Source organism: Melospiza melodia, chromosome Z (genome assembly GCF_035770615.1).
Source record: "Melospiza melodia melodia isolate bMelMel2 chromosome Z, bMelMel2.pri, whole genome shotgun sequence".
In the NCBI taxonomy this organism is placed as follows: Eukaryota; Metazoa; Chordata; class Aves; order Passeriformes; family Passerellidae; genus Melospiza; species Melospiza melodia.
The window spans coordinates 17,091,255-17,104,160 of record NC_086226.1 but is presented as its reverse complement, the minus strand read 5'-3'; the positions used below and the strand labels follow the sequence as shown (position 1 = coordinate 17,104,160).

General features: G+C 37.8%; 1 protein-coding gene across 2 annotated transcripts in view; it reads right to left on the bottom strand.

Annotated features, from left to right (window-relative positions):
- Nucleotides 1-12,906, bottom strand: part of SKIC3 (SKI3 subunit of superkiller complex) — a 46,799-nt gene that overhangs the window by 12,659 nt on the left and 21,234 nt on the right. For both annotated transcript variants that reach the window (XM_063181096.1, XM_063181095.1), the window contains exons 19-32: nucleotides 12,156-12,332; nucleotides 11,163-11,307; nucleotides 10,927-11,005; nucleotides 10,749-10,810; nucleotides 10,571-10,627; nucleotides 9,392-9,460; nucleotides 8,401-8,475; nucleotides 7,634-7,775; nucleotides 6,340-6,433; nucleotides 5,690-5,767; nucleotides 4,272-4,396; nucleotides 2,500-2,623; nucleotides 879-1,097; nucleotides 45-117 (exon numbers count right to left, since the gene is read on the bottom strand). In XM_063181096.1, the coding sequence (XP_063037166.1) occupies nucleotides 45-117; nucleotides 879-1,097; nucleotides 2,500-2,623; nucleotides 4,272-4,396; nucleotides 5,690-5,767; nucleotides 6,340-6,433; nucleotides 7,634-7,775; nucleotides 8,401-8,475; nucleotides 9,392-9,460; nucleotides 10,571-10,627; nucleotides 10,749-10,810; nucleotides 10,927-11,005; nucleotides 11,163-11,307; nucleotides 12,156-12,332 (1,519 nt within the window). The remainder of the gene's footprint in view (nucleotides 1-44; nucleotides 118-878; nucleotides 1,098-2,499; nucleotides 2,624-4,271; nucleotides 4,397-5,689; nucleotides 5,768-6,339; nucleotides 6,434-7,633; nucleotides 7,776-8,400; nucleotides 8,476-9,391; nucleotides 9,461-10,570; nucleotides 10,628-10,748; nucleotides 10,811-10,926; nucleotides 11,006-11,162; nucleotides 11,308-12,155; nucleotides 12,333-12,906) is intronic.

Here is a 12,906-nt window from a genome sequence, read left to right as displayed (position 1 = left end):
ACTACTTGGAATGTAAACAGCACATGTGTATTACACTTACTTACTTTAGGCTTTTTTGATGCATACAGTGGAACTAGTCGAGACAGAAGAGACCAAAGGGCAGGATTATCAGGGTAACTAGGGAAAGAAAAGGGTATTAAACTCTCTGGTTTAGATATGCACCTGGTCTTCCAGGACTCAGTAGGCACTTGCTATAAATACAAATAGAGCTTTTTCTATTAAGAATACAAAGCAGTGTATTAAAAGATAGACATGGGTAAAAACAAACAACACAACATTGAAATTATACTGCTAGCTAAAGAAACAAAATGTACAGCATGCATATAAATATTCATAGGAAGAAAAAAAACTTTAGGCCTACAGGTCTTGTCTTCATAGCATGAAGAACAAGAAATTTTAGTTGTAGTTGGAAAAAAACAATTGCATGAAAATAGACCCTTGGAGAGACTATAATGTGTGCCTACCTGAAAGGCTCAGAATGCTAAGGCTAATCAAACCAAATTTAAACACAGACACTTAGCTAATGGAAGAAACAGTTCAAAGAATGCTAAATATTAACTAAAAACCCATGGGACTTTTTTAGGCTGAAGGTTAGTCTACACAGGCTGAAAAATGCTTTCACAGAAGAGTAAACTAACCTACCTATCAGAAAAGTCCCCTAAACAAAATCAGAAAACACTGAATGAGCTATGAAACTTCTGCTATCTGATTCCATAAATAAGAAAGCAAACTTGTCAGCTAAAGGTACAACCGTAGGTGAGGACTTCATCTTTGAAAATGAATTTTTATTCAAATTCAAAGAAACAGGTTTGCTTACTCTTCAATGAAATCAAAGCAATACATTTACACAGCAATTTAAAGCAAGACAAACTATATACCTGTGTATTGCTTTGGAGACTTCCCTCTGGATTGCCACATTTCTACCTTGTAATGCATAAACAGCAGATGCAATGAGACACCTCTCATAAATCCCATCATTCCCTTTTTCATGCTTCAGTAATTCTTTTAGGGCTGCTGTTGCAAGTGTTGCATCCTGCTTTACCAATCCCAATGTGCACAAAGCCTTCAGACTTTCCGTACTAGGTTCCTTTAATGAGCTGTTGAATCAAAGAGAGGGAAAGAGACAACCATTTTGGAGCACAAACTAAGCTTCCTGATAACATGAGAGTGCTCGTTACTTTTGAGTCCTCTTGCACCTATGTATCATGAAAGGTATACAGAATTAATACTCTCTGTGGGAACCTGGATCAGGCTAAATCTATATCCTTGAAGGCCAGGTTACAGGCACCTAATCAAGCTCTTAATGATTACTTTTGCCTTCAAAAAAAGACAAGAATGTAAGCTTCTGATTCTATGTTTTGTTTTCAGTCCCTAGCAAGAAAAAAAAAAAAAAAAAAAAAAAAAAAGTTGTTAATTGAACTTGAACAGCCAGCAAAAGGACCCTTTGACAAGTAGGAAATGGTATTCTATCATACTAGTTATCCAGACATACCCACTGTTAAGAATCTCTGTGCTAAGCTGGTTATGAGAAATGAAAAAATGAGCTTCATGTTCAAGGTCCTACTTGGGCACTTCAAGTCATCTAGCACAAATTCCAGTCAAGAGAAATATTTATCTACTGCGCCAGAATGCATGATTTTTGTTCCTATTATCCACCAAAATCTGTTTGTAGCACTGTTATCAATTCAAATCTAGATGTATTCATTGTGATGTTTCTTTCCTAAGCCATTCACTACCTTTTTTTTTCAAACACAAACATATAATGTCATTAGAAACTCTCATTGTTCATGTTTTTGACAAAACTAGAGGCCTGTAGTGATTTATAAGATGTAGGAAATATCAGTTTCCTAGCAAACTAACCACAGCCAGGAAAGGTAATGGACCTTCTCTGTGTTAGTAACTTCAGGAATCTGCTGATGGGCGCTGCACTGCCACTACTAGAGTTCTCTACTGACAGAGAGCTGCTCCTGGGAGGTGAGATGGTAACTTAATTTCTGCTGCTAGGAGGCTAACAATGATGCACAGGCGATTTGGCTTCCACAGATTTGAAATATAACAGGCATTCACCACTTAATTGCACAACTAGTAGAGATCTGTTTCTTTTCATGGGAAAGGTACAGGGCTGTCCTGGTCTATGTTGCTGGGAACACAATAGTTTCTGAGATTTTTGACTACTTAAACTATTTTCACTGGTCATTCAGAGTTCTTACAGCTAACGAGCAAAAACAATGAGCAAAAATAGTGCTTACAACAACTACAAAGTACTCTTATCTTAAAGTTTTTAAAACTTCAAGGATGTTGGACATCCAAACTGCTCAGCCCTTCCACTCAACACTCCTTTAAGAAAGTGGAAGCGACAGACCATAAAACCAGATGTATCACATGAATAAGTAGACTGCATCCATTTCCACTTCTATGCTGCAATACACAAAGAAAATATCCACCTGAGTTCCCACAAAAACAATAAAATATCACATTCTGATTATTTCCTCTACTCACCATTTAAACAGTAGTGTCTTTGCAGCATCCACTTTGTTCAGTTTATATTCTATTATTGCCAAGGCAGTCAGGATATGTGCTTTATCTTTTTCAGACTCAGCAACAGACAACGCTTTTTCATAGGCTGGTAAAAATTAATTGAGAGAGAAGAAAAAACACAACATTTGTACAGCCTTTAGGATAGCACGATATTACAACAGAGAGACTACTTCAGGTTCAGGTTCACTGTATTTTCCCAACTCAAATCATAAGCAGAAGATAAAAGTAAATTGACTAAGACTTTGGAAGTAACTATGTTTGGAAACACCAGATTTACTCTTTAGAGCCTGGGAGTTGTTTAACACATAGCAAGTAGAAACAGAAATGAAAAGCAGCATTGGGACATTCAGAAAATTCCTGCTAGAACATGGTAAAAATGAACCCTGTGACAGTTCATTTACGAAACAGTAGTTCAGATGGGCACACTCATTCCAAATACAAAATAAAATTATTTAAAACACTGGGCTGACTGTTCCTTTGTGAGCACTTCTACACTGATTGTTGCATATAACTTTTCATGAAGTTCCACATCTCAGAAGTGTGCAACATGACAGTACAATTATATTTACCACTAAAGCTAAAGTGCTTTCAACACCACAATTATCTCCTATGAGAGAATCATTGAATAATTAGGGCTGGAAAGGACCTCTAGAGATCAACACCTCTACCACAGCAGGGCCACCTACAGAAGGTGACACAGGACCTTGCAGGTGGGTTTTGAATGTCTCCAGAGGGGAGAAACTCCACAACCTCACTGTGTAGCCTGTTTCAGAGCCATCCTCAGTGTAAAAAGTTCTTCCTCATGTTGAGGTGGAATCTGTATTTTAGATGATGTCCACCATGCCTTGCCCTGTTGATGGGCACCACTGTGAAGTGGCTAGCATCAGCCTCTTGACACCTGCTCTTGAGACACTTATATTGATGACATCACCTCTGTCTTTCCTACTCTACACTACAATTGATTCTTCCAGAAAAACAATTTAATTTGAGAACAAGGGAGGCTCAGAGAAAAACAGCTTAATGGACAAGAATCCCACACTTGAAGAAATTTATTTTTCCTTACTACATTTGAGCGATACTAGGACTAATAGATTTTCACAGAATTATAGAATAGGCTGAGTTGGAAGGGACCCATCCACATCACGAAGTACAACTGTGCAGGACACTTGAAGAATCACATCATGTGCCTAGACCATTGTCCAAAGGCTCTTGATCTGAAGAAAACATTGGTACTGTGATGACTTCCCTTGGGAGCCTGTTGAAGTACTCAACCACTCTCTGGGTGAAAAATCTTTTCCTGATATTCAACCCAAACCTCCCCTGACTCAGCTTCAGGCCATTTCCTAGAGTCGTCAATGGTCGTGAGAACAAAGAGATCAGTACTTGCCCCTTCACTTCCTCGTGAGGATGAACACCATAATGAAGTCTCCTCTTAGTTTCCTCCAGGCCAAACAAATCAAGGGACCTCAGCTGCTCCTCATAAGACTTCCTCTCTAGACCCTTCACCATCTTTATAGCCCTCCTCTGGATGCTCTTGGACAGCCTAATGTCTTTATTTTATTGTGGTGTCCAAAACTGCACATGGTACTCAAGGTATTAAAATAGTTGTGGCATTTATACTTACACAATAGGACCGAAAGAGCAAAATACTGAATGTCAGCTAGGTTGGTTAGACAACAAATTTTGTTAAGATTAACCGCAAAAGAAGTGTTCCATAATGCTCTGAATTTTACCTTTGATACTTTCTTCTAAGAGTCCTTTCTTGAAGTAAGCTAATGCTAGCCCCACAATGCCATCAAACTCTGTCAGGGGTATTGATGTATAAACTTCAATGGCCTCATCACACCGCCCAAGAGCACTGCAAAAAAAACACCCAGTCACTGGTAGGAAGGATGCAGAAACAGCTGTTATAATTCAGACAAACTGTCCTTGAGGACCAGTGCCCTCTATTCCATAGCAGTTTTAAACAGACACCTAGAAAAGAGCAGTATTAGGACAAGAATGTGCAGTAATCCCCACCCTTTGCCTGGTATAGCAGTTACTCTCTCCAGCTATCTGTTGCATGAAGAACAACTGATAGGAAGAAGCCCTCCATATCTGCATGACAGCTGTATATAAGGCAAATGACTTAATGATCATCACAGTGCAGGGGGAGAAAACAGCAAAGGAGAAACATGCAAAATGCAAATCAAGAATTTGTTTGGAAAAAAGCAAATCATGCACACAGATAGGAAAATGCACACACAGAAAGATTACAGCATTCTTGTTCTAAGACCACTATGAAAAGAATAATTGAGGATTGTATTTATTAGAACTACTTATCAGTTACTAGAGATTTGATCTTGTGTAAGTTGCACATATGAACTAACAGACATACAGCTTGGATGTGAGATTTCAGGAGTCCAAAGAGTTGGTTCTAAAACCTTCCCTGAAGTTAATGAATTATCACTTTGTCACAGGTTACAAGTTTCAGTGTCACATACAAAAACATACGAGGTTTCCTCAGGGAGCTGACAAATATTTAATTAGTAGACCTTGAGCTATCTCATCAATGAGAAATTTGAAAGTCTACATACCTAAGTCCTGCATTCCCTCAGAACCAGAAAGCAGAAAGGAACTTAGAATTCTGAGTAGGACTACAGTAAAGAGATTCATCAGCAGAAAGACCACACACAGGTACACAACACCCCAGCCTCACATGCTTCAGGTTGTAAAAGTCAATATAAATTCAAAGGCTAGATAGAAGGGCTTTTGAACAAACCTCGAAGCAGCAATTTTATTCAGACTAAGCCTATTACACAGCTCAAGGGTCAAGATTGTAAAAAAACCATTTAAAAAAATCCCACAGCTTATTGTGCACACAATATAACAGACTACACTATGACATGTAAGCAAAAGATAAGGGAATCACTGATACACTACAGCTTGTGAAGACAGACACCAATTCCTTACAATATGATTTTTTTTTATTACACTACCCATTTCTGGGGCAAATACAAAGTTCAGTCAAACCTGTCTCCAATTAGGAATAATGTTTAATAGATGATTTTTAGCAACCGTCTTTCACCTTAAGCCTCACCATATTTTGTTCTGCTGCATTCACTACCTCCAAAGCTGAAGTTAGGGGCTCAGAAAGTCAACAGACACTTACCAGAGTGACCTGCCATAGTTTTGCATTGCTGTATTGTATTTCTCAGTATCCTCTGAGTTTTTCAGCAGTGAAGCTGCCCTAAAATTAACCACAATGAATGTTACTTATCATGTGACTACAAGGTGCATATTTTGAGCACAGTTTTCAGAGCAAAATGGATAACTGTTTTATACAAAAGCTTTTCTATGCTAATTAAACATAAACAGAGCCTATTTTACTGTTTTAATGCATCAACAAACATGTTCACCAAATACTTTCATTTGCCACCTTCCCCTCTTTGAAAAGAAGAGAGAAGAAAAAAACCCCCAAAACAAACCCAAAGGCCAACCACCTCCATTAATTAGAGTGGGATAGAGAATAAAGCTAAAACCAAGCTTGCTTTCTCCTTCAATTTCATTTAAATCACACACAGTGAATTAGTTAATGTAATGGTAAGATATACAAGTCTTAGGACATCTTTACTTTTCTGTGTTCTGCCTTTCCAAATTTGATATAGGAACCTCCACACACCCACCCTACAAAACACTTAGTTCAAATATACTGTTGAACAGAGAAAGTAAAGTTTATCTAATAAAAGAAAAACCCTTAGGTTTTTCAGCTGGTTCATGGAAAAGGAGCTTCTCTGAGCTTTCCAAGGGTGTACAGTTTACCTCTCATAGGCATAGGCTGCCTGCTGTTTTAGATCCAGATACTCATTCAAAAACCCAAACATTGTGAAAGCAGAAGCATCATCTGGATTTCTTTCTAGAAAGTCAGAATTGACAATGTAGGAAAACAAGATCAGTAAGCTGTGAAAAAGCATTACAAAAACATTGCTACATTGAAGCTACAGTACATGCACTGAACACTTTGCCAAATGCTTCTGTCAGTTGGTCATGAGAATAATTTTGACCGGCTTGCAGGCAAATACAGAAGAGACAGACGACCCAAAACATGACATCAGGGTGGCTGAAAAATGTTTAAAATGTTATGATGTAACACTAATGCATAATGCACTCAATATATTTTAAGTTTTTCAGCAGGCAGATTTTTTTTAATGAAATGGGAAAGTATTCATCTTGCATTGACTCTAGCAAAATACCAGTAGAATCTTATGTTTTATTCTTAATACATTCTGAAACAATTCTGTACAATGTGCTGTAGGACACCCCTGCTCGAGCAGGGAGGTAAGACCAGATGACCATTATGGTCCCTTCCAATATTAGTAATTTTTAAGTAATTGCTAAGGCACAAATTTGTCAGCTGTCAACTCATCTCAGACTAGTAACTTTTCTCCCCAGAAGAGGAAGGAAGGCTCTCCAGAGTCCCCTTAAGAACAAGGCACAAAGAAATAATAGTCTCACATTCACGTCTCATTTACTGTGAGCTATATTTTCTAGCTCTCAAAAGTCAGCAACAGATTACTCAAATGATTTCTTTACAGGAATACTTGCAGACTAATGAAAATCTGCATTTCCTCTACCTGCCTTCCAGGCTAGACATATCCAATGGGGAGGCTGGTTTGGAATCACGCACAAAACCAGAGTCCATCACCTGCTGAAGGTTACCAAAATCATATGCTTGTGAATATTGAGTTACACAGCACACAGGAACAATCCTGTGCACCAAGCTTCACATCACAGAGGCAGAGGACCTGGCACTTATTTTCACCTGCACATACAGACACATGCAAAGGGAGTCTGAGAGCAAACACCCTATGAGAAGCATGCAAGGCTCTGGTCCCTATTTTCGTTGGTATTTGAAACAACTAGAAGGAGTAAGCAGACAGAACCCACATCCATTTCATCGCTGTGTGGTCTGCTTACCCTGTTTCAGTTAGTTTAAGCTAAAAAGCCTCTCACCACCTCAGCCAGACCTCTCTTGTTTAGAACTAGTGCAGGTGTATTTATTCCTTCTGAATGTGTGTTAGGTGTGACAGGTTAGAGAGGTATTTAAATTACCTACCTGTATATTTGCTCAAGACCACTTGGGCTGCTGGTATAGCATTCATTTGAACAATGTTATACAGATACAGTTCAGTGTTTCTGTTGGCTTCATCCTGCAGCGTTGAACATACCCAGTGGGCATAGCCTTTTGCTCCCTCAGTCTCAAGAAACAAAGAGACAACCCCCAAAACAGGAATCATTAAACCCGCTCAAGATACAGCAAAATAATTGCAGATTATAATAATACTAATTCTTTGTTTTAGGACAGAGTTTTGGCTAAAAATCTGCATCAGTGTTAAACAGAAGAACACACCAAATTGAATCCCTCCACATATACTTTTAACTTGCCATCTGAGCAAAGCAAATTCTTACATTTTCATATAATGTGCTGCATGACTGTACACACAATAGGCAAAAAAAAAAAAGCTATGAAAGACTAAGTCCTCCACTTTTTTTTGGAACACAGGGTCCTGGCAGTATCCTTGCTCTCTCCAGAAATATTTTATGCCTTTGACCTATGTCCAATTCTGTGGAACATGGAGAATGTTTTTTCATGACTTAAAGAGCTGATTTCTTGAACCCTTGGGACTAAAAAATTTTATAAAGTAACTGCCTGCTATACAATATCAGCATTAGTCAGCAACAACATGGAAGCCATACAATCTCATTTGAAACATGACTGTAGCAGTTTCAAAACTCAAGACACGCCTATTTAAAAAAAATAATCTCCTAAGTAGAGAGACTGGATGTACAAAAACTTCAGAACAATACAACTGTTACACTTACATGCATACTGAGTTCAGTTGTGTGCCTGAAGAGATCCATGGTATCATAGCTGCCTACAGTCTCTGCAATAAGAGCCTAGAGAGAAGCAAGAGCTGCTGTGGTCATGTACTTAAAAATTATGATAATGACAAAAACCTTAGCCCATATGTCAGGCATATCTAAAACATTCAACATGAACACACTTTTTTCTCATAGCCTACAAGCAAGATTGGTTTTAAAACCAAAATGAACTCAGGAGAAACACAAGCAGTCTCCACTGTATCAGTAATTTAAACTTTGGCTGCTAACTCTATCTTCAGAACAAAGACTTGCATGTATTAGAACAATTTATAACAACATCTGACAAGAGCTGAATTTCAACATGTGACGGTGCTAGTTCTTTTCTAGAATCCAGTTTTCAATTAGATATCATTAGCAGGTGAGCAGCATGGCATTATGAAATTCACCTATAACAATCATAAAAGCCACAAGTATCTCAACTATTCACAAATGACCTAGATATCAGAAGGAGCATGTGAGCTATCAGTGGCAGGGGAGGAAGGGACTTCCCAGAAAATAAAAAGTGCTTTGTCCCAGGTACATTAGAAGCTTACTTATTCTGACAGTGGCATTAGAAAGGGGGAACTGAGATGAGAGTTGGGTCGTGCCATTTAATGAACTACTGGTACAGCTGAAGCTGAAATAACTATCACCTTATAAAGACAGTGCTTTGTGGATAGCTGGGTATAAAAAGCCTCGGAGCATAGTGATTGTTTGGTTAATAGCTTGTTAGAGAACTCACAATATCAGCCAGAAAAACATCATATGAGTGTGTCTGATGAACACAGTAGCTTCCATTGTATTACCACTATGGAAACAAAGGAAGTAGAAGCACTCATAAACACAATTTTTAGGAGCCCGTTATGAATGAATTAGTGCCCGTTACTAGGCTGAAGTTAAGGTTCTTCAACAAATGTTTTGTTGTGTGCAGTTTCATAATTTTTCATCATACCTGTCCAATCCAACACAAGAGGTAAGAAGGTTCCAGAGACTGGGCTACCTTGAAGGCTTCATGAGCTTGCTGTAGAACCAAATAAAACACTGCTGTTGAACTGCCTGGTATGGTAACAGAGCACTTCTGACTACACACAAGTATTAACATGCAATAGTATTAGAAGAGACTTAATGGACTGAATTAGGTCACTACTAAAAACACCTTCTGTTCCACAGAGAACAACGCATTGCCCAGAGAAATAAACCAGTTTAGTCTTAAAGAAAACAATCAAAAAAAAATTAGAAAACAAAAAAAAAAATTAGAAAACTTCACAATATCAAAGTTTCCCTCCCTTCTAAATATGCTTCCTTCCCAGCTAGAGAATTCAGAAGCTAAATAAACAATTTAAAATTGGAACAATTTAAAAATCTGACTCTTGGAAGATCCAGTTTTGAAAATTCACTTTTTTATAATACAAATGTATTTTCAAAAGGATAAAACTGATTATCATCCACAAGTCATTTCCCTATGGCCTATACATGCTTAAGAGTTCCTCTCTCAATGTGGCACAAGGGGAACCAAGTCTTAGCATTAGCAGTCTTAGCAGTAAGCAGTCTGTACTATCAAGTTATTTTTCTTTAAAATAATTTTGACCATCACATTTCCAATCAAACAAGATTTCTGTAATTTCAATGAGCAAATAGGACAGGATGTACTTTAACTGCATGAGAGCTCCAGACTTCACTTAATATGCACTCAAATTTTTCTCAAGAGAAACTCTGAAAATTAAGAGTGTTACAGTAAATCATACATTTGCTGATGAGCAGAAAGTACGTATCTATGGGAACTCAAACACTGGGAGTTCAGTCCATGACCTACAGCTAGAAGTTCTTGGCCAAACCTGGCATGCCTTGATTTGACTAACCACTTCTCTGTCCTTCCATTAAGTTTTCATTCCAGCTGTTGGAAAGCAGTTTTGCCAATTCAGCAGAAGTTCACAATTCACCTAATCTTAGCCCCTCCAGAACAAATTTTTAATTTATCTGCATTTCTCAAGTGCCAATCTAATTTCTTTTGAAGGATGTATATTTTTTGAATTTCAAAGGGACATTTGAAACTGACACTCCCATTCCCATACATACGCCCTTAAAAAAAAACAGAAAGGAAAACTATACTTGAGGATGGGAAATAGATTACCTCAATGTTTCCAGTTGCCAGATATAAAACCCCCAAGTTGGTCCAGGCAACAACATTCTAAACAAAACAAATAAAGTTAAAACCAATATATTATTACACTCCTCAGAAATAGCAGTGCATCAGGGGAAATGTCTTAAATGCCCACTTGAAACAGATGGCAGCTGCCTACAGCACTTACAATTTGCTCAGCTTGAACAGATTTGATGAACGAATGTTGTGCAAGAGCATAATTCCCAATAGCTGGGGGAAGAAAAAAAAAATGGAGACCTAGATGTAACTGAATTTCAAAATACCATTAGTCAAGCCTCCTTCTAATTTAGAATGTTAGAGATCTAGGGCTGTCACTGAAGACTTACCACTACAAGAAGCAACTACACCAAGCGCATTCCAATAAAGATGATTTTTGCTGTCAAGTCTCACAGCTTTTTTGAGACACTGGAAGAAAATGAAATGTGGATTATAATGATTACGAGAGCAAAAATTATGATTTTATGCACTTATTCAGAGATGTAGGTTTTACTGTGTACAGAGAGAATATGCAGAGAAGCATGAACAGCAGTTTAAAGAATGTACTAGGAAATACAGGCAATACCTGCAAAGACTTCTCTAACAGTTCACTGATCTCATTCATGTCAGTGCCCACTGCTGTGAGGTGCTCCGCTTGGCGATAATAATTTATTCCAAGATCACACCATATGCTCGGCAAAGACATCAGTTTTAAAGCTCTGCCATAACACCTACAGAAACATGAATCATAGAATCATTATTCCGAGTCTCTGCACGAAGAGCAGAAAGCTGACAAAGCTTCAAAAGAGTGCTTAGAAACCTAAACGAAGTAAACATGCATAAATACAAACAAAACCACACAAGAACTTAAAGCAAAAAAACCCAACTAATATATTTTCATTCAGACACTTATTGTGTGTCTGAATCTGGTCTAAGGGTAATCTGTAGTGCTCACCACTAATGAAGCCACAGGTGTGGTTATGTAGGTGTGTATTAAATCAAAGCTCTGTCAGTTACATTATGCATGCGTTTACTTAAAACAAACATCAATAATTTTTACAGTTCCTCAGGCTTCTCCTAGGAAATACTGGACTTTACAGATCATGGTTAAGATTCACCAAGCAGATGCATTTCCTGCCTTAAAGATCCAGCTGAAAAAATTTTAGAGGGAGTCACAGAACAGCAAATTTGTCACAAGAAATTTTTTACAAGAAAGAGGCACAGACAGAAAGCTGGAAGTATTATCTTAGACTTCTATTGTCCTGGGAGAATTAGTCAGCAAATACCACAACCACTGCATTTAAACAGATGTGATTTGTGGAACAGCAGGGAGAATGTAGTCATGCACCTGGAGACAGAAAGGAGAAGAGCAGGTGCTGACAGCACTGTGGCAATACAGGAAACATATCCTGAAATAAGTAGTGTAATTTGGAAGAATCATGAGAATCCATTTACCCAATATGCAGTTATCAACAGATCAGCATGTCTTCCATTTTCTACAAATTAAATAGTCTAGAATACTTGAGACTCTAGGGAGTTTTAAACAGCAGAGAAGCTCTTAACAATAAAAGAATATTACCTTCCTCCCAGTATGAGAAGCTCATTTTTCGTCAGCACCTGTTTGGTTGCATTTTTACTCAGAAGGGATCCTAGTACTTGAACATTCACTTTGGCTGGTGAAATAACGTGTACAATAGTACAGGTATCTCCTAACAGTTTCCAGAGGCAAGATACATCAGGACGGTGCTTTACTGCCCTACAATTATAAAGAAAACACATGTAACACCTACTCAGATACTTCAACATCCTTTTCTGAATAAAAGTGCCACTTTGAATAGCAGCACAACCTCAAATGCAATTAATCAGTAAGGTGTTTGATTTAATTCAGTTTCTTCCTATTCAAGTTACAAGTCTAAAAGATCAAAATTTGAAAAGAAATAACAATAAAAAGCAACCAAACAAAAAACACCCCAACATGTCAGCTGACTACATGCACTCTTGCATTTGTCATATTAAAAGACACTACTCATCTGCAGAAACTTGATGGACTTTCTCCTCTAACAGCAGTTATTCCAAGGCTTAATTTAGCACATCTTGTATGAAATTCAAAACAAAAAGACTGAGAGAAGGAAGGAATAATTTTCCTCTTATCCATTATTTTTGTAGGAATACACTCCTCCCAGATCCATATATCAGCAGGACTACACAAGAGAACTCTGTGTCACTTCACACATTTTCAAATTACTCTCTATATTTGAAAAGAAAAACATAAAACTCTGTAATTGCCATTCATTTAAGCAGCCTATGTTTAGAATCTGTTACTCAAACCA